This window comes from Astatotilapia calliptera, chromosome 17 (genome assembly GCF_900246225.1).
Source record: "Astatotilapia calliptera chromosome 17, fAstCal1.2, whole genome shotgun sequence".
NCBI classification, from domain to species: domain Eukaryota; kingdom Metazoa; phylum Chordata; class Actinopteri; order Cichliformes; family Cichlidae; genus Astatotilapia; species Astatotilapia calliptera.
Genome location: NC_039318.1, coordinates 29,217,839 through 29,244,140, shown reverse-complemented (window position 1 = coordinate 29,244,140; position 26,302 = coordinate 29,217,839). Strand labels below are relative to the sequence as shown.

General features: G+C 39.1%; 1 protein-coding gene across 17 annotated transcripts in view; it reads right to left on the bottom strand.

Moving 5' to 3' along the window:
* Positions 1-26,302, bottom strand: part of LOC113008901 (ELKS/Rab6-interacting/CAST family member 1-like) — a 150,726-nt gene that overhangs the window by 75,735 nt on the left and 48,689 nt on the right. For 6 of the 17 annotated variants that reach the window (XR_003270079.1, XR_003270080.1, XM_026146812.1 and 3 more), the window contains 6 exons: positions 23,926-24,066; positions 20,862-21,002; positions 18,445-18,638; positions 17,706-17,816; positions 13,729-13,740; positions 2,372-2,507 (listed from right to left, as the gene is read on the bottom strand). Coding sequence is in view for 13 of the 17 variants with exons in the window: in XM_026146812.1 (XP_026002597.1) it covers positions 2,372-2,507; positions 13,729-13,740; positions 17,706-17,816; positions 18,445-18,638; positions 20,862-21,002; positions 23,926-24,066 (735 nt within the window). In the remaining 4 variants the exon portion in view is untranslated. The remainder of the gene's footprint in view (positions 1-2,371; positions 2,508-13,728; positions 13,741-17,705; positions 17,817-18,444; positions 18,639-20,861; positions 21,003-23,925; positions 24,067-26,302) is intronic. The other 11 variants (XR_003270081.1, XM_026146816.1, XM_026146819.1 and 8 more) reach the window with 2 other exon arrangements.

The window sequence follows — 26,302 nt, the reverse complement described above, 5'->3', positions numbered from 1 at the left end:
GCTATGATGGGAATAGAGAATAAAGTCACTAAACTTAGTGGGATTCATCATCTGGGGACCCTTAATGTTAAATGCAGAATATATATATATATAGAAATCTATTCTATGTGTGAGTGATGGGCATATATAAAACCAGATATATGTGCTTTAAAATTAAGATTTTCACAATTTTCACATACCTATGTTCTGCATTTGTTATTATTATTAGTTCACAATACATCGTATTTGTCTTATATTGGGAATTAGTGCAACCCTTTAGCCATCCTATGCCTAAATCAAGCTGTTTCTACTTCACTGTCCCTTAAGCTAATTTTCATTCTGACCGGCTGTTTCTCACTAACACAAGATTTGAGAGGCAGGCAGATGAGGCATCAGTGCTCTGACTGTGCCTCGAGATGACCATATAAAAGTCTCACTTTCACACAGAGCCAAGAGTAACAACTGAATCATATTAAAAAGAAATTAAATGGAGTGTTTAGAGCAATCTCTGTGGCTCACAAAGATGCCTGTGTGATTGTGTTTTTAATTTCTCCAAGCTATTTTGGAGTAGTTGGATCTAATAAGTATAAAAGCTAAGCTTCATCTTTGAACATGCAGTTGTTACGTACTAAATGATGTGCAAGAAAAGTCAAAATGCCATGTCCCCATGGGATGAGGCTGAGGCTAAAGATGATGCAAAAACTGCTCAGAAATTGCTTGAGCGAGGTTTAAAAAAGCCTCTGAAGTGCTCATGTGGCCTAGGATAATTGGAACAAGCAGAACCCGTGGAGGTCTGACCCCACAACAAGCAGGACCCAAAGATCCATTCTCCAGTGGGTCAGAGCTGCATGGGCACCACACTTTTAGGCAGGTTGTCGATTAATATACATCATAACTTTTCTTAACTCAGAAGTTTCTTCGCATCACAACGTACCTACAAATGTCTTTTAGTAATTTTGTATGTGTGAGTAAATGACATGGCTAACTCATCTGGTTTTGTTTGACATCCATCATATAATTACAACGTGCTCTGAATTTTCTGTAAAAGCAGCTGCTTAGCATGCCCCTAGATTAAAACACCCTGGACACCCCCTCCCATTCACGTTTGCAGAACCAGAATAAAAGACTCAGAAACAAGAAAGTCTGATTTCCATCTCCCTCAGACGATTGTGATCACACATGAAGCTGTTTCTTATAAAATGACAACATGAACTTCCCACCAATTCCCCAAAAATAAGATTTATTTTTCTTCTTGCCAGCCAACTGACTTTGCTGGTTAAATTAAAGCTGAATGAATAACTAGTGGGAACGGGGTGAGAGGGAGGGGACATTACAGTGGCCATGAACAAACCTCCAGAACATCTCCAACACATGTGCTGAAAATCTTAGTCGTCAGTGTTCCAACATTACTTGGTGTCTAACTATGCAGACTGAGATGGACTTTAATTCAAAACTTCTTATTTGTATTAAATGAAATTTATTGTCTGAATTACTCTCAGATTCCATTTACAGTCTGCAGTGCTGTTTGAGCTGTGCATAATGACTTAGCACTGACACACACCAGTTATGGTTGTAACCACTGCGGTCTCATATGTCTGAATGACTCACATAACCATCAGCTCATCTCCTAACCACACGCATACACATGAATGACAACTTTTGAACTCCTTTAACCAAAGATCAATCATAGCTAGAGGGTGCATACGCATATGCATTGAGTATTTTCATCTGCCTATAATCAGAGAGGCCACTGAGGTAAACAATTACTGGAAGTGGAGGAGGAGGAGGAAGATGGACAGGAGGGGGGGGAGTGTGGGAATGGTAGGAAGAAAGGATGAAATTATAAAGAGAGAAAAGTGAATTGAAAGAAAAATTACATTCTGCAGATATATGAAGAAAACCAAAGTTAGAGTAATCACCCCACATATGTTCATCTGACACGCCCAGCACAGTTGGGGGGTGGGGTAGCTTCCAGATCCCGGGAACCATTTTAAAAGCCCACAGCATTCATTTGGCAGCTCTCTTCTTCCTCCTCTAATCACCTCTCCACCTATTTTATCAAACTTTTTCCCCTCTTCCCACATTTGTTATCTCCTCACCTCTTCTCTCTCCATCTTCTATCTGCTCTCCCTGTCAATTATCCTCTTCAGTTATCCCTCTCACACACTCCCGACTGAAAGCTGCATCATGTGTGTGTGTGTGTTTGAGAAAAAGTTTGACATTGCCTTAGGCTGCTCCTTGTCACATTATGATGATACAGTGTTGTTATAGCACAAAATATTCAAAGGACACCGAGAAGGGGGAAAACTTTTTCACCCTCTCATTTCACCCCTCCAACTTTCTACAGCTCTCTTTCTCCTCCTTCCTGCTTCCTCATCCCCCCCCTGCATACCTTTATCTGCAGCGAGCTTTCGTTCAGATTGTCCTCTCTCTTCTTGGCCTCTTCCATCATCTGGGCATTCCTGCTCTTTTCCAGCTGCTCCTTGTGCTTCAGGTTGGCCACCTTCTTTGATTGGTCCTTCATCTGTCTGTATAGACACAGAAAAATACAAAATAAACCCACAGTCACCACTCTAAAAAAAATAGGCTAAAAATAGAAATGAGATTTGTAATTTGGGCTCTGTACAATACCTCAGTTGATTTTAAATCAACCAATCAATATGCAGAAAGCACAGAACTTCAGCTTTAATTCAAGGGGTTTTATAAAAGTTCTGCATTAAATTTTTAGAAATTAGAGGCATTATTGCAGCTCGGTGGCACGGTGGTTAGCACTGTTGCCGCACAGCAAGAAGGTCCTGAGTTCAATTCCAACATCAGGCCGGGGTCTTTCTGTGTGGAGTTTGCATGTTCTCCCCGTGTTTGCGTGGGTTCCCTCCGGCTACTCCGGCTTCCTCCCACCGTCCAAAGACATGCAGCTTGTGGGGATAGGTTAATTGGATAATCCAAATTGTCACTAGGTATGAATGTGACTGTGAATGGTTGTCTGTCCCTGTGTGTTGGCCCTGCAACAGACTGGCGACCTGTCCAGGGTGTACCCCGCCTCTCGCCCTATGACAGCTGGGATAGGCTCCAGCGCCCCGCACGACCCTGAAAAGGATAAGCGAATGGATGGATGGATGGATGGATAGAGGCATTTTTATTCATAGTGCCCCATTTTCAGAGGCTCTAAAATAATTGGACAATTGACTGACAAGCTTTTCATGGTCAGATGAGGCCTGTTCTTGGTATTTCATGACAAATCAACAAGAAGCTCTTCAAGAGCGCAAAACTCCATATTTACTTTTAAGTGAGTAGTATTGTATTTTGTATATTTGTATATCACTTTGTTTTCTTTATTCTTTTTAAATGTCCTTTAAGATGTTTGCAGTGTAGTAACAACCGGCAAAGGGCTGCATGACAAGTTTATTTTGATTACAGGAATATTATGTAGAAATAGATAATGAATAATAAGTATCTATTTGTAATTAATAACTTGAGCTTATTATATCATATTATCAACAACAGTTCTCTAACTGACTACAGTAGGCAGCCATTTCTCTCTCTTTCTTTAAAGATTGACATTGTGGGGTCAATTTGAAAGAAAGGCAGATGGAATTTTAACGCAGTCCTCTCAGAATTCATTCAAAACTTTGCAAACGATCGTATTTTTAGACAAAATGACACGCACGCAAACACTGCCAAAACAAATAACCTCCTCCGTGGAGGGAGATGACACAATTATTTCCATGGTTAAGAAAAACATGTCTGAACACGGGAGTCACAAGACTTAAGGCAGAGAGGATTATTGCCACCTTAGCTTCAGTTGATCACTACAGTGAGTGCTCACCCATATCAAAGTTAGTAATAGCAGCTAGCTAACCTTATGCAAGTGTGTAACTGTAGTTCTGCTAGCTTGCTTCTTTAGTTTCCAGAGCATGTCCAAATAAAATGTAAAATCTAAGTGATATTACAAAAAATCAGAAATGTGGCTTGGCTGTAGTAAATCATAAGAACTTCTTTACCTGTCTCTAAGATCCTGATAATGTAAGTTGAAGATCCACAAGTTCAAGACCATCCTTTTGCACTAATTCCCCTAAAATAAAGACTACCTAAAATATACTTTGCTGAAAAGGGTAGCATTACTGACCATACGTCGTTACAAACCCAAAGCCCAAATTAGAAAAGCTTCATGGCATCACACTGAGAAATTGCTGTTTAGAATTATGTAATTTCAAAACAGGTGCAAATAGGCGAAAGTACGAAATTCCAGCTTTGTACTTTAACAGATCTTAAAAACTCTCTCAGCCAGATCATACCCACATGTATACAGACAGCCTGAATATGCCGGTGTTTACAGTTAAAGGCAAGAAGTCTGGGTGATACAGTAAGACTGTGCGATTCTTTGCAGTACAATGTAGTAATAAAATTCCCTTGGGCTTCTATAACAGATCAGATCAGTAAAGAAATTCAATGAAAAGCTATGAATCAATGACAAGATGACATTTTTGATTTCTGCACGGTGGGAAGCACGGGGGTCTTTTCACAGAGGGATTACCGTGTGTCGGGAAGCAGAGTCTAAATCATCATATGGGAAATGAAAGGAGACAGAGCGATAGTGAAAGACGGAGAAACAGCAGAGAGTAATTCCTCCTGGGAGAAGAATGGTTCGAAGAGTTTAATCCCTGTTTAAGCTTTCTGCAAGCCTTTGTGACTGTGTCACAGAACTATCGGCTATCACACCAGCTTGACTTGATCTGGACCTTTCATACCTTTCATGCTGCAGACATACACAGATGTGGAGTAACTCAAGCTAATGCCAGTAAGGTTTAACAAGGTCTACTGAATCATGACATAGATGAAAGATAAGTCAAACAAGAAGGGTGAATGTGTAAGCATAGATTTGCCAGCGCATACACACTGACATTTCCATGAAACCAGCACACGTCCAACAAAGACAAAACTAAAGCGCTGACCAGCACAAAAGAAGGTGATCAAACTCAATAAAAGTCATTGTTCTCATACTATATATGTCCTTGACTCATTTTTATGTTTACATTTTGCACAGTAGGCGTGCCTTCACTGTACAAATGTTTATGCATATGTGTGTGTTCCTGTTCTAAGTTTTTACAGGCTTGTAGATAAATCGTCATATCTGTGGCTGCAGCTGCCAGTAAAAAAGACCTCCAGTGAGGGGAATCCAGAGCGTTTGCTCTCATTGTAAATCCTTTTTACCAGCCGTAAACTGCATACTTTGTTTCCGAAGGTGTAAACAGGTTCACATGACCTTTGACCTTAGTCTGTGCACCACAAATCTCCAAGCTTAACTCTGCACATCTGCACTGCTGCGATCCCACAGTTTACTTTAGTTAGAAACATCTGTCTGAATTAATGAGTTCAGGTTTATTTGTTTACATATAGAGTAGTACACACATTATAGTCTGCATTCAATTGCAACCTTTCCTTCATCGTTCTCATCTTTCATGTCTCTTTAAGCTACAAACTAGCTGCTATTCTAATTTAAACTAGCTAAAAATAATGAGAGTAATCCATCAAATATCATTGCCAGAAAGGCTGAGAAATGTTATTGGCAGTAGAAGGTATTATAAAATCCTCTATGTGTTTGCTAAAAGGTCCAGGAGGCCTGATTCCAAACTGTCCAGAGAAATTTGTAAAGTTGTAATAAAAAAGACTAAATCTAATGATAGAGCCAACATTATGCTGCTGCACCTGGCTGTTTAGCACTCACTGAATAACCATTAGTGTGCTAAGATGTGCGTGTATGTTAAAGAGCATGCATGTGTGCCTCATGTGCGTTTAGGGGTTCAAATATTAAACAGAAGGCAGATGTAGTAAGCATGCATTATCTATGTTTTTCCTTTAACTTTGCACCATGATTGGGAGATAAAGTTGTATGAATATGTTTGGGAATGATTTTTTTGTGCTATACGCCCATGTGTGTGTAACAGGTCATAAACAGGCAGGAATGTTCCTATTGGAGGATTTCCAGGAAGCTTTCTGAGGTTTCTGACCTTCATGCTGCATTTACTGTACATATGTGAGAGTACGCGCATGTGGAAATAGACTTTTATTTTTTGGCGTTTCCTAATGACTCAACACTCGGTCCCCTGTCTTTTCACTTTTTCTAATGCTAAACATTTGCTTTGCTTGCTTTTTAGCATGTAGGTCATTTGCATTTGTAACTATCACACATTCACATCAAACCGTACCAACTTCATCCTCCTCCTCCTCTTCTCCTCTCTCATTGAAATTTTCTTGCTTGCAAAATCCATTTCCTCCCACTTACATGCCAATATTTTGCATGTCGCATTATAATTACATGCATGCAAAGCAATTATTTATTTGCACTGAGCCAATGTTGGAGAACAAATATACCGCTTCTCTTTCCTTTCGGGGTTCCTTTCCAAATGCAACATAACTTTTTCCTTTGGATAAAATGCTTTCATCAGACCATAGACCATTTCTATATTCTCTTCCTCTCCCTAGCTCTTGAATCTCCCTCTTTTGTCATTTCCATATCTAGTGCTTTCCTTTCTTTCCAAACTCCTTGAAGGAGCCAAAACAAGCTTTTATGCTATAATGATTATCATGTGAATATAAATCATACTTAATATGAAATTCATCCTCACAAGTATGCTGCACCTGTATGTTATAGTCCCTCTAAATGGTTTTAGATGTAATTTATAAAGATCAAATGTCTTTGGGGTTGTGTCAGGAGCATAAAAATCTGCCAAATCAACCATGTGGAGCTACCTGCTGTGGTGACCCCTTTGTGAATAAGAGAACAGCTGAAAACCTCTTTATCAGACAAGACAAAGTAACAAAATAAGTTATGCCTGGAACTAATAGTTACTGTCAATCTTGACTGAATAATCTGCAGTTCATTAAAACAAAACAAAACAAAACAAAACAGACACAGTACAGTAGATCTTTTATCTGGTAGGTTAGTTAAAGGTAAAGGCACCATAAACGGGAATACAGTTGATAGAATCAAATGGCTTCCACCGTCATCAGATCTCAATCTAACAGAAGACCTTTAGGATATGGTGGATTGGGAGATTACCATCATGTATGTGCTGCTGACAAATGTGCAGCAACTGTGTGATGCTGTCACGTTAGTATAAAACAAAATCTCTGGGGAATGTTGTCAGCAGTTTATTGAATCTATGCCATGAAAAATCAAGGACGGCAAAAGGCAGTTCAAACAAGGTGTATCTAATGAAGTGGCCAGTGTATATATATCTAACAAAAATGTGTCAGTTCATTTCTTTCTTTATATTTCTCCTCTCTCTGTATTGAATAACAAACCGGGGGTAATATGAATGTACTGTTTAAAAAACTGTAGTTTGCATTTCACACGTTTAAGTAAAAAGCAGAACACTTCACTCGTTGCTCGGTGAACTTTCTGCCTCGGCTCAGCGGAGGCTCAGTGCCATTCCAAGTTGTTTTAATATGTAAAATACTTCCTTTTCCCTCCCTCTGAAATCATTTTCAACAACTGCTGCAAACCGCTGAAGGAGGAGGAGGCGGAATCACAGGAGAGCTCACTACCCACAGCGCTGTAAACACGACATACAAATGTGCAGTGAAACCACGTCCGCACACACACAAAATACGCACATACGCAGTTATACACGGGGTCGTGTTCCAAACACAACCTGCTTTGTATTAGATCAAATCTCCGGCTCGGACCACACACAAATATTTGAAGCACCCACAAGCAGTTGTGTACATACAGAGCTGTGAGCGCAGCATCGCGTAACACAACAACAAGCACCCATTTTACAACATTCCCACATAAATGCACGTAAACAAACACGATGACACACAAGGTAAATAGATATTATGTGTTAACATTCATACACACACACTGATATACTTGTTGACAGGATTTTGAACTTCCCTAATTCTTCCAACCCCCACCCAAAATATCCCCAAGCACTGACCATACACACGCACACACATCTAATCATATAAACACAAATGTACAACGCAGTCAAGCCTTCATTAAACCTTAGAGTTGTACAAAAATCATATACTGAATATTGGTGATAATTAGCAGGAAAAAGGAAAACACACATGCACACAGACAATCTCACAAACTTCAGTAAACCTCAAACCCTTAAAAAAAAGAAAAACTTTTCAACCTCCCTCATTAGCATGTTGCTGATATTCAGGGACCCACATTAAGGTAGTATTAATATTACATTTGGAGTCCTGTATAAATATTTGATCAGAAATGCTCGCGGGCCTCATGTATGTTTACTGCACATAGTTCGCCCAACATTAACATCAAGGATTTCCTTTTAAGTATTTGGAATTCAGTATTTCCTTTGAAAATACAGGAAACATTGGTCTGCTTCACTGAGCCCATAAAAACTATAAAATACAGAAAAGAAGAAAAAAAAACAGCAAAAACATAATAGTTGAGTCTTTCCTGCTGTCGATGTGGTAGAAAAACATTTTGGAGGAATAAAGAAGGAGGTAGTTATTTTATGACTTGAGAAACAACTCTAGAAAATCCCTCAGGTAAGTAAATTTGTGAAGTAAATAAGGAGTAAAGGCAGCTAAGACCCGTGTGCATGTGTCTACAAACCTTCACAGTGTGAGTTACTGGAAACTAACTGTAAAAACACTGTGATACAAACAGAAAGAAATCGCATCTGTCCTTATGAAGATAAATCATATTTAAAGGGTATATCTAAACCAAAATGTTTTGGTAATAGTAACAGTGTAAGCATGTGACAGAGAGCCAGAGTTGATCTTGGCAGTGTCTTTGTTTAACATGGTGAACCGTGAGGTCCCGGAATTAAATACTGACGCTCTGTTTCTAAGTCTCATATTCATCTTTTGATGAACTTAACTGATCCAAACTGAGATTTTATTATAGATGAGTCGACTCGCATTTAGCTCTGTATCTTAACGGTGCTTTTAACTCGGTGCATAAAACATAACCATACAGGGAAGGGAAATAGAGTTGCATTCCTTTTCTAAAACAACCTTACAAAGCACAGTATGAGGAAAAACATACATTACACTGAGTATCGGTAGCACTTTATGATAATGTCACACTAGTGACAAATTCATCATTTATGTCACATTAAGCCTCCTCAGTATGCCATTTATAAATAGAGATATTTTACTATGACTACGATTATAATTACTATTAGTTGTGATGTAGTAGCAGTGTTAGCTGTACATGGTGTAATGGATGGGTGGATAAACATCAGTATTTATAAATGGCATACTAAGGAGGAGTAATGATATATAAATGATGAATAAAATAGTTGACAATGTTTTACATTACTATTGCTTAAAAGTATGACATTATTATAAAGTGCTACCTGAGTATCTACTGTTAACTGTACTATAGGCTTGTGAGTCTTAAACAAACAAGCTCTTAAACAAAATTTAAATGACAATAAACAATTAATTGAACAATGTAATTATTCATAAATATTGATTGATTACAAGCGGAACATCAATGAAAGCGGCCATTTTTAGCTAAATTTGTTCTGTTGTTAAATGTTGTGTTGATAAGCTAAGTGATTGAAAAAGCTCATTGATCCAGCTGAAAAACACAGCCGAAAGCCTTTGTGTTGATTAGAGAAGGATTTGGTTTGGGTTGAGTGATGGTGCCTCCATTTAGAAAAAGCCAAAATGCAAGATTTCATACTATACTATACATACTTGTGAATGACGTAGGACAATCTTTATCTTATGAGTACCTTATAATGACAGGTACTATCCTCACATCCACCAGAGGAGCTACACTATAGGACAAAGATATCGGGCCACAGCAGTCTGCCTTTACAAACATTTCTGACGGAATGAGTGGATGGGAAATTCTGACTGGAAAATGTCTTTCCTCCTAGATATTCCAACTGTTTGAACCGTAAGCGGTATTATTGAAAAGTGGAAGCATTTAGTAACTCAGCCACAAAGTGGCAGACCACGTAAAGTCACAGAGCACGGTTGGTGAGGCGCACCATGTCTAAAAGTTGCCAGTGGTCTGCTGACACAATAAACCACCTCGGGGATTAACATCTGCACGAAAACTGCACCCTGGGAACTTCATGGCATGGACTTCCATAACTGAGCAGCTCCTGGTAAGGTGTAATGTGATCAAGTACCTGTATTTTTTTAAACTAGACACTAGGATGTATTTACAGTTGCACACTGAGTTCTCCTACTTCTCTACTAGGATTTCACAGTTTGCTCTGTTCTGTGGAGAGACATGTAGACACATTGCATTATACAGTTTTTTGTCTTTTTGGCTATTTTAGCTATTCTTTGGTCTCGTTTTTTCTTTACTATTTTAATCAGAATAGCAATTTTAAGATGGGGGATTTTTGAAGAAGAGGGTTTTTTTTAAAGATCTGCCTCCTAAACGGCTAAACTTGCAACACAATGTGCTACTGAATGTGCTACTCTCCCCATATATTCTATTAAAATAAATATTTTTTAGCCACTTAGACCAGTTCGGATTATTTAAGTGGTAGTTAAAAATCAGATCTGTGAATTCTTGTTTTTTTTTAATTCACAGATTTTGTTATAGATTGGGCTTCAATGTGACTGCAGGGTTTTTAATTAGATAACTCTCAGCAGCAATCCCTACAGTATCGCTGTCACCTATTAGCAGGCAAATTCCTACTTGTGTGTGTATGCGTATGTGCAAGTGTGTGAAAGAGAAAACAACAACAGCAACAAAAGAAGAAAATGTGCATGGTCTGTGATAGTGTGCGTGTGTGTGTCTGCGCGTTGTCAGCCATTAGCTGACAAATCCCTGCACCACCTCAATGCTCAGGACCTCAAACAGATACACACACAAACACACAGACCAAAGAAATTCCTTTTTAAGCTCCACAAACCTTGATGTCAGACATTTGGCAGTGGATGAGGAGTTCCTTAGCTCCACATGAAAACAACCCGTGAAAAAAAAATAAAAAAGGCAATATGTGGAAAAAAACAAAACAAAAAAGCACAAAAAAGGACAGAAGACGAAAAGATGTCTTCTGTCGTCTACCAGACACCAAGGCAGTACTGTCTTTTCTTTTGTTTTTTTTCTCCCCCTGAAGAGTTGGATCACAAAAAAACAAAATAACAGCAATGAAAAAGCTGACAAGTCAGCAGGGGGAACAGTGGCTCTAGAAGTTGAAAAAGAAAGAAAGAGCAAAGAAAGTGCTGGTACTGGGGAGACCTTAACAGCAGAGCTGAGCACACAAAACAGACCACCAGATTTATGCAGGAAACAGAAGGAAGAAGTGGTTATTATGTGGTTGATCACAATGCGTATGTCGGACAAATCTCAATATGACTTTGATATGTCGGTTTACAAAAAAAAAGGCGAATTCAGGATTTTGGTTTCTGCATGCTGGAATCTCATTACATTATGACGTCTTGAGTGGGGACAGGAATATTTAAAAGTTAAACAAGTTTGGAAAGTTTGGACAATGAAACTCTAAATTGGATAGTTAAATGTTTTGGAAAATCAAAAAGATGCGTGTTAGACCGGGTCATTTTCCATGTATTTGTTTAAGCCAGTCACCTGCCAAACCCCAGTATTGCTTGTAGGACTGGATGCATATGCCAGTCAAATCCCTCAGCAGTTGATTTTAATTGGCCAATTTTTGCATTACTTTTTTTTTATTGTTTTGCTTTTTCAAAGGACTGTCTCTTTGATGACTCTCCTCCGTAAAGTTCAGTCGGTTATAGTGCCACAAGGTGGTGCCTTCCTTCTTTTTGTTGTGTTGAACGAGAATTGAGAGTTGTACACAGAGACTGAGGAAGGAAGGTAGAGCAGGTTCTCTGTCATTTAAAGGTCGTTCAGTCTCTGCTCCTCCAGTTCACCTGACGTTTCCCTAAACTGCTCACAATGCATCCTATTGAAGTGCTTTCTTAACAGTTAAAAATGTACTAAAAGTGAATAGATTAAAACACCGAATTCAAGCATGTGAGTGCGAATAGGTGAAGTAACAGCAGGAAAGCACAATATAAATAGTGGTCCAATTACCATTCTTATCATGTATGGGTAGCAAATAGTTCAATATAACGATATATATCGGATGACGATATAAAAACGTCTATCGTTTCATTTTACGCTATCGTTTGTTTCGTGGTGTCGCAAAATAAACTGTTTATGGCAATATTTTTTCATCATTTTGATGGTCACTGTAGTGGCTATATTCATTTCTTAAAGTTCTCTCTTTCTCTTATATTTAATATAACCACACTACTGACGGACAAGCGCCTGTTTTTATGCGTTGTCGTTTGCAACAACGACGGTAACAGCATCGCGTGTCCGCTTGTTTATGTTCCACATAAACCTTTCAAAATAAAGCTCAAGATCCTGTTGAGACTTTTCAAAATAAACTGAATCACGTGAAAGAGCAGATTATTTACGGATGAGAAGTAAAAAAGAGCTAAAAAAAACAACAACCTTGGACTCAAACGTTAGAACAGGCTTTTCCCCTCAGCACGCCGTGTAATAAATACTCACAGAGAAAACGGCGGCTGTTACAACTTATGTCTAAAAATGTATCGTTTCATGCATCGGTTAAAACACTCGACTCCAGCTACATGACGCGCAGCTGGAAACACTTCCCGCAAGACGAGCTGCCCGAGATTCACAGAATTTACAGAAAATGTTACATTTTTGTGATTTATATCGTTATCGGACGATAGAATTCTTATATTGGGATATGAGATTTTGGTCATATCGCACAGTCCTAGTAGCAAATGTAGCATTTAGGAGAGCTGCTATTGTATGGTCTATGCTTGATTCTGGAGAAAAAAGCACCAATGTGGAAATCTCTATTTCTCTGACCCAGTTAATGCCAGTGCTGGATAAACAATCCCCATGAATAGTCACGTAAAAAAGAAAGTTTTCAAAGGCCTCTGTTCTCCTGTAAATAGCTAAGTACATCCTTAGTGTGTGCATAGGAATTAAGAGGGTAAGCATTTCATGACACTGTCCAGTCATTGTCCAGTCCAGACATAAACTCCTCTGTATGCCAAAGTGTTTTGAGGCTAATTTGAGGACATCTATCTAAAGCTTTGCTGAAACTCGATCATGCAAAAGCACAATGATCCCAAGCACGCCAGCAGAATGGATTAAAAAAAAGAGTCAAGGTGTTTCACTTGCTTACTTCCATTTACTTTTTACGGTTTAAAATCTTTAGTTTCAGTTAAACATTTATACGTTTCAGTGTTTAAGTTCTTTATCATTATATGTGTGATACTTATTAGAGGCAAGTTTTAAGACTTTCAGTAGTGGTGTCAAGAACATGTGAAAAGTGGAGTAATTTCTTTAGAAGAGCCACACAGACAGAAATCCAACAGAGATAAAAAGACCTCTGAGCAAAAGTTCACAGCTGTCCAAGTTAATTATGGAGATACATTTTGCTCGTTTGCTGTGGTAGCCTCAAATCTGAAGTTATTAAATGAAGCTCTGGTATCAAAGTTTAACTGCTAGTGTGGTGAAGACTCTGGCAGGGTGTTATAATGGAAAGTGAAAGGAAGAAACAATGTTTCCTCTTCAAAGCGGCACCAATGTGACAGCAAGAGTGAAGTGAAAGTCAAGGTGCCTCCTTCAAAGACAGACAGATATGATGAGAATTATTAAAATCAGAGTTTATGACAGAGTGAAGTAAGTGTCTTGATGCAAGGACACGCAGTATGACAATAAAGGAGAGAGATGAGAGAAATACAGGGAGAATGACGAAGGAAGAAAAATAGGCATGCTGTACTAACCTTGAGGCAAGACTGAGTAGAGCGGGAGACAAAGTTCCATTGGAAAGTTAAAAGAAAGGGAAAGAGAGAGAAGGAGAGGGAAAGGTGAGAGGGGAAACAGGAGTTGAGAGCTAGGTTAGCCAGCTTGATCAATCTTCAAAGCACAGGAAAGACGTAAGAGACAAAAGAACAGACCGAGAGACATAATTACCCAAAGAGAGACAGCAGGCGGACACTAAGACAAGAAGACAGGCATGACCAAGCAAACAGTTAGGCAGGCAGACAGTCTCATAAAAACAGGTTAGACTCAGGCTTTTCTCCTTTCAGTACAACACTGAGGGCTATGAGAGGCCCGCTCAACTCAAATGACCCCTACAAACATTTAAGGGCACAATGACAAACCATGGAAAGTGAGCAATTAGCCAATCAAAGCAGAAGCTGAGGGCAAGCTCTCTATGAAATATTTCTTCAATGGTTCAGATTTTGTGGATGACTTCTTTTGCTTCCCACTGGGGCCACTTAAACAGTTCACCGGTTGTGGATTTGCAAAATCTCAAGCAAAGGGTAACCAGCATGCAATCATTAAGACATGAAATCTTAAAGAAAATTCATTTCCTAAACTGGCATACCCAAAACGTTTTCCATGCAATAACTCCTCATAACTGAACTTTGACTGAGCATGCCAGAGACAAATTGTCCATTACTGAGGAATATAACAATAAACTTCTCTAATTTCTCACTACTCAGGTCTACACTCTGCTTCTCGCCAAACCTCCTCCCGTTTTCTCATATTTCTCTCTTATCCTTTTCCCATTTCTGTCTTTTCCGTGAGTTCTGTTTTCTGTTTCCCTCTCCCTGCGACGCAGCTCGTTCTTTCCCTTCTCTGTACGTCTCCTCTCGTTATTCTGTTCTTTCTCGCTGTTTTTCTTCTTCCACCACGTTTCTTTCCCTTTCCTTTTTCTGTCCTCTCTACGTTTTCCACTCTTCCATCCAAATCCTTTATTTTGGCCATCAGGGCAGATTTTCAGCCCCATTTCCCCTCAGTGTGAAGTCACTCAGTCTGCTCCAATTACTGTCCTTGTTACTGAAATAAATAACCTGGTGCCATTGCAGCTGGATTTACACTACAGGGGAAACAGAGAGGCTTGATTCTTACCCTTGTTTAACCCACATCTGATCTTTTCATTAGTAATGCTCCCGCTGCTCACTTGTAGCCCAAGGTTAGCCCCGGTGCCAAGCTAAGAGTTGGCCTGTGGCAAATGTATTCTCCTCTGACATACCTGTTAGCTCCAGACAAAGTCGTATAATTCACAGCAGGCTTAGGCAGCTTGAGGATAAAATCAGCATTTGTACATATAAGGTTTCACAAAAGCCTTGTTACAGAATATAAGGTTGCTATCTCAAGCAGGGACTGCAAGCTAATTTTAACCATCTATCTGTTTAGACCAGCAGCTATGCTAAAACAGCTCACTGGTATCTTGACCTATATGGTCAATACTATCCTTCAACTTCAATGATTTATGTCCTATCAGATATAAGCAGCCATAACCAGAAACATCATAATAATCCTTAACATGGCAGTTATCAGACTTCTCCAGTCAAATTTTGAAAAGTAGACTATAAAGACAAAAATGTTATTCTTTCAGCCATGCAGTCTCCTTTTTACAAACATTTGTAAAAGAACTGGTTATTCTAAAGTGCTGGCTGAATTAGAGCGTGGTACAATAATAGGATGGCACCGCTGCAACAAGTCAGTTGGTGCATTCACCATCTGACTTGATGACGTCAGAGCAGGGTAGCATAAGCAGCTCTGTCCCAAGACGGAAAAAAATCAACTTTAGAATTGACAAGTGGAACTATTTTATATGAAATCGAAGGATTAACGTTTTAAGAGGCAAATCCGCTACCACTATCACTGCAATCCACATGATATTTAATCGAAACAAAAGTAATAAAAAGGATATCCTGACATACCTTTTTGAGCTATGTCTAGTAATTTGCGGAAACCTGTATATACAACACTGCCACAGTACAGGAGCAGTGCACTCCAACCTACAGAAAATGTACCTCTAAGCCTGTTGCACCATCTTATCAAAGAGATTGTATGGCTTAATCACTGAAATTAGCCATGGATAGTTTCCCTCATCACACCCCTAACAGCTAAATGAATCTGCTGCATGATAAGATGTACAAAGAACTGCATATCCTCTGATATGACTGCTGTACAACACTTCACTTCACAGCAATTACTTTAAGAGCAAGTTAAATTTACTCATACTTAATCTAAAATTTTGTATTAAAGGACACTTTTCTAAGTCTAAATGTAACACTTTTCCACTTACCAAAGAGCAGCTTTCAAACTCCAGATATTAAATTTCACTTTTAAGATGCTTTTATTTTATTGTACCCTACTGGGATAATGAAACATCTTTCCATATAAAACCAATCTGCAATTTTAATTGCTTATAAAGTTACTGTATAATGTTGTCTGTAAACTTAGTACTGCTGTAAATCTGCATCTGTGGCTACTGGCAGACTAAACATCACACAGACACACTTAAAACACACATGTTTGAAGTTATTCGGTGCTGAATTATTAATAGTCCTGTATTTCTACTGGCCAAAGAGAGATGCAGTGAATCTCCCTGAAATCATTAACAACCATAAATCTCGCAGTCACGTTGCTAAATGCACAGACAGAGAAAAGGAGGCGAATCTAGAGTTAGGATGGGTGGAGATTCTGTCCAAGAAAGAAACTGAAGTAAAAGATTCAAGAGACAGCAAGCGAGTAGGCGCTGACAGATGGCATAAGAAAGTTCAGAAATCAAAGGCATAAAAAGCCATACAGAGAGAGGAAGACAGGCGGGCTATAGACACCATCTGGCCCATTTAACCAATGAAGATGAACTCTAATTTCACAAGAGCAATGCATTCTCCATTATTCAACAGCACCAACTAAAAATGCACCAAACACACCCTTAAAAAACTCAAACCACTAATATCGAACTGCTGTCCGTAATATAATTTCTTTACGTACTGGGGCTAAACAGACACAGAGGCACAACATCAAACAGGTATTCAGGTAAACACAGAGTTAGGGAGGCATGCAGGCAGACAGAAGCTACAGGCAGAGAAATAAGCAGATATAAGCAGAAAGGAAAGGCAGAATAAGAATAGCTAATGAGGTAGACATGGTGTACACAGGCAAGAAAGGTTGAGAGAAAGGTTAATCCAAAATTGCACAGCAAGGTGGAAAAGTGGATAGAAACATCTGAAAAAGAGTCTGAAAAAGAAAACGATTGTGGTAAACTCTGCAAGTCAAGCATCCTCTGCTGAAAGTGAAGCAAAAGTGAAGCGAGAAAACAGAGCCACTAAATGAAAGAGTTGCATCATTGACAGGAACAGAGGCTCAAAGAGTTTCGGTGCTGTACAGCAACTTCGGTGCCAAACTGTGCCCTCATTTTACAAACTTTGGGGAGCTGTTTGGCTTGTCATACTGCAGTAACAGGCGACTAAGACTTTGTGCTCATGCCTAGATATGTAAGAGTACAACTAGCTCCAATTTCTGGACGTGGGAGAGAGAACAGTACAAGTACACCATAACAGAGAAACTCAGCAAGTAGTGATCCAATGCCGCAACTCTTTGATGGTGATTATTAGTGAACATACTCAGCTCTGTCCCATGTGGAAAGGGCTGGCAAATACAAGAAAACCTGACGAGAGAAGATCTTTTTCAGTGTTATACACAACCTATGATGAATGAAGTATATGTGTAAGATGCTGTCGGTCATTATTTTTTATCTAATAATCCAGATTTATGAATTTGTTTTGCATGTTTTTCATCTAAAATCCAAACTTCTTACCCTGTGGCTAATGCTTCATAGCCTTTTCCACATGGGTGGGGGTTATTATCACAGTGCTCTTCTGACAAGCAAAGTGAGTTTCTTTCGTGCAGTGGTCAGACAAATAACTGACTGACAGAGCTGTCAGCCACTCACGTGCCCAGGTAGTCCCATACTAGCCCCCCCATTGGCTGCTGAGAGGCAGCCGGGGCAGGGGCCTGTTTTCGCGACTGCTGAGAACGCCACAGATGAGAGGCAGCAGGATTTCTGGGATGTTACGGGATGTTATGAGCGCAAACACACACAAAAAAAACCATAAATGCACTCACACCAATGCGAACCAATGTGAATATACACATATTTGTGTATAAACATGGGAATAAGAAGGGGAATGGATGGAGAGATGAATTAGGGTGCAAGAAATAAAGGAGAAAATGGTAGGAGGAAATGGGAAGAAAAAGAGGGAGAGGAATGAGCCTGCAACAACTAATGAGTTCGTCTTACAGGAAAGATCACCAATGACTCTAATCGGCTTCAGATTCAGTCAGAAAATAAAAATAATGGGTGGTAAAGTGGAATCTGAGACGCAGTCTTTCACACAACCTAGAGACAGGTCAGTGACACCCTGAATGAATGAATGAGGCTTTAGCAACTGATTTCACAGTCACAGCCAGCAAACTCCAGTAGCCCCTTACAGCCAGTGGAGGAATACAAATTTTTCCATCAGGACCGATCTCTAGGCCTGTGTGACTGAGCCTTAGATAAACAATCATTTCACCAATAAACACAATTTATCCATTGATTTAGGTTAAAGGAAAGAGATACACAAGTATTAAAAGAAAACTGCTCAGTGTCGATAATTGTTTAATCTACCATATTTATCATCCTTTCTTACCTCTCTAGTTCATGAATCTTTTTTTCCTTGTCATTCTTTTCATTCTCCATCTCCCTGAGGATCTCGAGAAGTCGTTCCACCTCAGATTGGGCCTTCCCAGCCTCCTCTTTGCACCGGGTCACTTCCTGCTCAAGGCTGGAGATCCGCTCAGAGAGTTCAGCGTTGGCCTGAGACTCTGCCGCTGCACTCTGAGCCTGGAACAGGATTTAATTATTAAAAATAAACCAAGTGTTAGCTTTCAAAATGAGGTGACCATCACGCGATTGAAACGATAAGCTCAAACCAAAAAAGGACGTGCCAGTAACAACATGTGTGGAGGGTGAGCTGGATGGATTTCAAAAAGATGCATGCTTTTAGAAAATTTTTAGTGGAAGTGTTCCTCTTAAATAAAATGACATTTAGCTCTAAACATCAGGCTTTAGCGGTAAGATACAAGATTTGTATATGTCAGGTTTTAGATACTGCATTTACAGTAGCATATAAAGCAAACTGTTGAAATAGACACCCCAGTATTGTAGAAATTATGTACAAAGCATGTTACACATTTTTTTAAAGGGCTCTAATTGTTTCCAAATATTCCTAGTGTTTTTTTCCATGTTTTCCACTCCAAAAAACTCAAAAAAAAAAATTCTGTTTATTACTAGCGAGAAATGTGAAGACCTGTGCTGAATGTATGTGCACATCCTTCACCTTAATTTAGCAGATAAAGTCTGAACAACAGTATTTCTTCAGTTCTGAGCAGTCTCATACTCAGCGAAACACAATACTGTTTTCTTCTGAACATTTCCAACAGGCGTCTGGGATGCCAGGGGACAAACAACACAGGTTTTGTGGCATAATATAAATTTTCATTAACCATTTGTATTGCAATGGCTTCATTCTAGTTTTAGCTGATTGTTTGGGGGACTTTAATTTCTCAGTCAGCTTACTGTATTTTTTCTTTTTTTTGGTCCACATGTCTCTAACAAATCTATGATCGCCTCTTATAAACTTTTATAGATTTTAGATTTTCAATTGTAAGATTTTCAAGACTAGACAGGTGTGGTTCCGATGCTAAAAGCTTATATTTGTATCAAATTAATATTTAAAGTAATGACTTTTAAGAATGCCACGTTTGACACAATTCACCAAATCTAAGAAAGATGTCATCTAATAAACATCTGTTTATTAGATGACATCTTTCTTAGATTTGGTGAATTGTGTCTTCATTTTTACCCCCATGTCAGACGATACTTTTAAACCACCCTCTGCCCTAACTGCTCTGAAATATCTGTTTCCCCATGGTAAGGAGAAAGAGATGATGAGGAGAATATAATATAAATGAAAGTATTAGGCATATGTGTTTCACACACTCGCAAATTGGCACACATATAACATTAACAAAAAAAGACAAAACCACAAGCTAAGTTTCTGGTAATTATTAGTATGAACGATGAGAAAAGGTGAATAAATTTAAAAAGCATCTAAGTTTTAGTGGCTCTCTTCTTTCTTCTGCTCTGTTCATCTAAACTTAAGACACAGAAAATGTGAGAAGAAGAAAGAAAAAAAACAAAGACAAATACAACAAGTTATAACCAGCTTAGAGGTTAGAACAGCTGTGTATATTTCCCAGAAGTAAATGTTGCTCTTGGGATGGACTTAGTATGTGTGTGTGTATGTGCGAATGCCTTGCTCCTACAATACATAAACCCTATTAGTTTTGGAAGTGTACAACAGTTTTCATAAGTCTTTATGTGGAGAGGAAATGTTTGAGAAGATCTGGGTGGAGCAGAGACAGAGAAAGACAAATAAAGGAAGAAAGAAACATCACGCACACAATGTCACATTCACAATTTTTCCATCCGCGTTACAGTAAAAGGAAGAGACTGAAATCAAGTCTGATGAGTAAAACACCACACATTCCCCCTTTTCTCTCACACACATATAACAACACACATGCATCCAGAAACACACACAGCTCTGGATACACATTCGGCATGTGATGGTGTGCTGTCTTCACCAGTCTGTGAAAGTGACTGTAAGGCTGTCAGCAAGCTGTCACACACACAACATTTTCTGGGCTGCTGTGTGGGAGAGAATACGTATGTGATATGCACACACACACGTGCACGTACACACTCTCTGCCTTCCTAGGAAGGCGCAAAAAGAAATGAGAGGTTAGGTTTAGTTTTCTGCTGTTTTCCATGCTTTAACTGTAGCTACTCTAAACAGCTTTTCACCTCTGAGTTTCATGCAGTAGATAATCTTGTAGTCGTCAGGAATGAGCCAAGAAAATTCCACCTGCTTTTGTCTAAATGCGGCCTACAACAGGTGACATAAAATCCCTCGTTCTCTCTTTGAAGGCATCAGCGTTTTTGCTTTCATAGCTCTATGAATAATTTGCCATTTACTTTATATTTACAGCCTTTTCAGCTAACCTTCTTTAGTTGGTTCTCCAGCTTGATGCACTCCTCTTTCTTCTGCTCCAGGTTTATTTCCAAACTTTTCAGCCTGTTGTCCTTCTTGAGAGTCGAGGAGGCCAAAGAGGAAGCCTTCTCCTTGAGATCCAACACTGATGTCTGGGTGGAGGAAAAAACATTGGAGACAGCTCCTTAATAGTTATTACTTATTTAGCTTATTCTTCACACCCATTAGAAAACAACAATGGATTAATTAAATTTTTTTATTTTTTCCAACCTATAACAATAATGTTATATTTAGCAAAAATAATTATTATGAGGTAGGGAAAAAAACATTTGTGTGCTTCTGATTATATTACAGAAAGAAATTCTTATTCATAATATGTGATATTAGACAAACAGATTTAAAGTGATAATAATCTGCAAGCCCTTCTTAAACCCTTCGGTCATGCACTCTGTTTGTCATTGCATTTCCTGTGACCTGTCTCTGTTCGCACTCTCAGGCTCAATCCGTCTGTCTGTGAAGTCTCTCTTTTTCTTTCTTTTCTTGGGATTTCCTCTTTTGGTAGGCGCAGTGAAACAGAAACCAATGAGACCAGAAGGAGAGACTGTCAGACATGTAATTTTACCCATGACTGACAATAACAACTCTAGACTCCGGATCATCATGTTTGACTGGGCTTTGGTCAAAGAAACCTTACTCTGATTATATTTAGGTACGCATATATACTCCTGTTGTCAGACAAACCCCACATCTGCCTTCAGCAGCAGAGAGAGGAATGCTTGTTTTCTCTGAGAGTTTCCCATGTATTTCTGAAATTATATTATAGGACTGTGACAGGTTTTATGACCCCACAATCACTAAAATTAGTTTAAGGAATACAGTACAGTCAGACAGGGTACAGAGAACTTTTTACAGTAACAAGTAGAAAACTGCCCTTTTAAAGGAACAGCCCGAGTTTGGTAACTTTACCTAATCAATTTCTTGTTGAAAAAGATCAATAGGAGTCTTCATATCAAGAATACAGTACCTCTATGCTAGCCAGCCTGTCATGGTCCTGGGTCATTTTGACCCAGTGTTCTTAGGTTTCTTATGTTTTTGTATTTTGTTCTTTATTCATTCCATGGTTCCTAGGTTGTTCAGTTTAGTTTACTAGATTTGCCGTCGTGTCTTTACCCCCAGGGTCCCCCTCCACGTGTCTGAGTCCCCATGCCTTGTTTCTCCTCCTTGTGTTTTATTTCACGCTTTCCCTGGTCCGCTATGTCTGTGTTCTCTTCCTCTCTGGTCTGCGTCTCTGTGTACTTCCTGTTTTACTTTGATAGTCTCCCGTCTGTGGACGCCATTGTTGTGTTTACTCCTGCCGTGTCTCGTTACGATTATCAGTGTCACCTGTGTTCCCCGTGTGCTCCCACTTCCCTCATTAACCATCTGCGTATTTATGTCCGCGTCTCCCTCAGTTCTGTGTTGTGTTGTCCCACATGACTGTGTGTCCTGCCGTGTGTTTCCTCGTGAGTCAGTTCCTTTAGAATCTCCCAGTTTAGTTTTATATTATTTTGTATCGCCTTTAACTTCTGTCAGCAATAAAGTATTTTGAGTTCAGTCCTGTTTCCCGTGAGTTTGCGTTTGGGTCCAATTCCTGCCTGCACACAGCCTAATTGTGACACAGCCGATATCATTCTACACATCCAAATGTGATTGCTTTACCCTGCTTACAATTCTTGCTCCCTCTGCAAGCAGCTTTGCAACCCACCTCAACCCCAGCTCCTCATTTTCATGCTGCATCTAACTTTATCAATGCCATGTCTGATCCCTTCACTGTTTTTGTACTGGAATATTCCCACCTTGTGTTTTCCATATATGCATAAGGAAATCTCATCAACCCATCATTGCAGATGGCTGCTCCTCCCTGAGTCTTGTTTTGCTATTGGTTTCTTCCCTTTAAAGGTTTTTTTCCTTCCTACTGTCGCCAAGTGCTTGCTTAAAGTGGGTCATTTGATTGTTGGGGTTTTCTCTGTATTATTGTAGCTATGTTACAATACACAGTGCCTTCAGGGGACTCCTGTTGTGATTCTGCATTAAATAAAACAGAACTGAAATTGAAGAAAATCCTTTACAACAGAAAACTGCATTTCTACATGTATTGCTCTCTAAATTTCAATTCAGAATCAACAATTAACTTGACATTCATTTCTCTGGACTGTGGGAGGAAGCCGAAGTACCGAGAGAAAACCCAGAAAGTTACAGGGAGAACATGCAAAGTCTACCCAGAAAGGCCCCAGTCGCTCACTGGATTAGAGCCTTATATGCCTTAGTGAAATAACTAAGGCACATAGTTAAATTTGCTCTTACTGCAAATCCTGCAGTAAACAATAGTTTAGTTTTGACGGTGTCCCTTCTGATAGTTGTGTTACTTCTTAATTTGCTTTCTTGCCTTTTGGCTTTAAAGCAGGACCGTCAGTTACACTGCGATAGGCTTTCATAACAGAAAATCTATGTTAAAATATTTATTTTCCTTAAAGTAGATCTTGCATGTCTGATGTATAAGCTTAATATAAAATATGTATAAATGTTATGCTTCAGACTCATGTCAAGCTGACATCACCTTGGAATAGTTTTGCTTAAATGATCTAGGTGGGTTTATAGAGCTCAAAATCGGCATAACAGGTCCCCTTCTAATCTCAACTTCATGAATTGGCTAATAGTAACTTTTATTCTGTTGTGCTGAAGGGTGAATAAAGAGAAAACAGAGTCTGAGAATGCTTTGTCATTCTCTGCATCTCTCTGTCTTTGCCTCTGCTGAGGTGTTTTGTACAAATCACAAAGGTCACAGGCAGAAAAATTCAGCTCTGATCATTGTTTCTTTTGGTTGTGGGCCTTGGATTTTGTTGTCAGGGAAACATGACTGTTTCATCGTTGTCCTTCAGCGAAAGAACTCTGGGAGGATTCAAGGTCTGCTCTACAGTGATAGATCAATCACATTTTCTTGACAGGAACACAGTGAGGAAGGAGAGAGAATGTGTTTTTTTGACTTTTAGCACAAATATGGACGTGTGTTTTTAAATTCCTGAGTGTGTCTTCTACCTCACGGTCAGCCAGTTCAGCCTGCAGCTGGGAGACTTTCTCCCTCAGCTCTTTCAGCTCCTTCTTGATGGTCTCCACTTCCTCCCCCTTTTCCCGCTCCTCCCTTTCCCGCTGCTCCTTCAACCGCTCGATGATTCGCTCCTGGAGTGAAAAGAGAGAAAGGGAGAGAGAAGGAAGGAGATTGGAGTGAAAGAAGGTAGTCGAGGTAGAAGAAGTGATGGAAAATAAGAGAGGAAAAAAAAATCACCTCATACCCTCCAACAGTCATTCACAGTCACTCAATATCAAGTTTCTATACTAATAACAGTCATATTAAACTTTATGTACATGGCAGCTTTGACAGGATCTAACAGCCAACAGCGATTTTAGGCCCATAATATGTTTTGGCAGAAGATGTAAAATTCACAACCACTAAAATACAATAACCGATCTCTATAGCTTGAGAAGAACATAGCGGCCCGTTCAAGTCAAAGTACAAAAGTTCACACGTGCAAAAGCAGTGCAAAGAGTGTATACTGGGTCTGCAGTGTGTTTTATTAAAATATTATTATTATGGGTCCTCATTTGACTTGTACAAAATAAAAGCGGTGGCACTTTGGCTAAAGGTTAGTTTAAGGTTGACTTTAGAAGTAGTGTTAAATCTTACTGCAATAAATTCAATCTCTAACTCTCATCCTATATTATCAGGAGTTGAGCTATCAAACCTGGCACACAGATACATCTTGAATGTTCTTACGTACATCAGATACTATGATCTCACCATATTGCCTAACATTGACCTGTTGAATGAGATAACATGACCCTTTTTATCATTTATGCATCTGTAACACTATAAAAGCATTGCATTTTTATAATTTCACAACAACAGCATCTCATTGAAATCCTCAAAGCTTGAATATTATCATGGTTTCTAAGCAGCCACTTGGATCTTAGATACACCTGCTCAACTGCTCATTAACACAAAAACTTAATCAGATAATCACATGGCAGCAACACAATATATTTAGATATACAGACATGGTCACAATTACCTGTTGAAATTCAAGCCAAGCATTAGAATGGGGAAGACATGTGATCTAAGTGACTTTGAATGTGGCATGGTTGTAGGTGCCAGACAGGCTAGTGTGTGTTTCAACACTTGTTAATCTATTGGGATTTTGCCACACAATCATTATAGAAAATAGTATGAAAAAGAGAAAATATCCAGAGAGTGACATTTCTCTGGATAAAAATGCCGTTTTGATGCCTGGAGGTCAGAGGAGAATGGCCAGAAAACCCCAAGCTTATGGGAAGGGAACAGATACTTATAAAACCACTTGTTACAACCAAGGTATGCAGAACAGCATGTCTAAATGTGCAACACGTCGACCCTTGAAGCAGATAAGCTACAGCACCAGCAGACCACAGGGGGTGCCTCTCCTGTCAGCTAACGGGCAACTGAGGCTATAGTTTGCATAGAAAAAAGAAGATTGGAAAAACAGTGCCTGGTCTGATGAGTCGCAATTTCTGCCACGACATTCGTATGGTTTCCTGAACATGACAATGAGTTCGCTGTACTCAAATAGCCTTCAGAGTCACATCACGGACATCCAGCTGACAAATCTCTGTGATCCTGGAATATTATTTTCGCCATATTGTAGCAATGCTATGAAGAATTAAGCAATTAAAAAATTAAATAGTTACTATATCATCACGCTTATATTTCTCTTCCATCTAATTCTCTACCACCTCTATTTTTTCATATTTTGCACCTTGCACTTTAATGGTTAAACTCAATAGTTTGTAAAGACAAACCAATGAGGGTCTTCCTTAGTCAAGACTTTAATTAATTAATTAATTCTGGGTTTATTGGTTTTCGTGAAGAATACCACTGTAACATCAACATTCTTCAAAATAATTATGATAACAGAATGAGGGATGAAAATATTTCAGTCATGGTTGTTTCTACCGTTTACAGAGACAAAAAATACAGAATATAGCTGCAAACACCATCAAACATGAGTAATATTGTGCATAAAACTCAAGCACTGGAAAGTTAAAATGCAACATAATTCATCTCAGAAGCAGAAGAAGAAACGAAAGCAGGGCAAGGAGATAAAAATGGATGCAGAAAGGAAGAAAGCTAAAAATGAAAGGCGCCAGCAGAATGAAAATGAGAGGAAAAAAGCTTGTGAAAGCCGTGCAAGTGAAGCAGGAGTCGTCGGCCACATCATCCTGCCAACACTCACACGTCTAACTGACACCCTCAATATTAGTCACTGGACAATTAATAGGCCTGTTTCCTGTGCGCGTGCAAATGCAAAGAAGATTGAGTTGGTAACATAATCGTGCATAACACCGCAAAAATATATTCTCATCAAACACTTTAAAGTGTTCT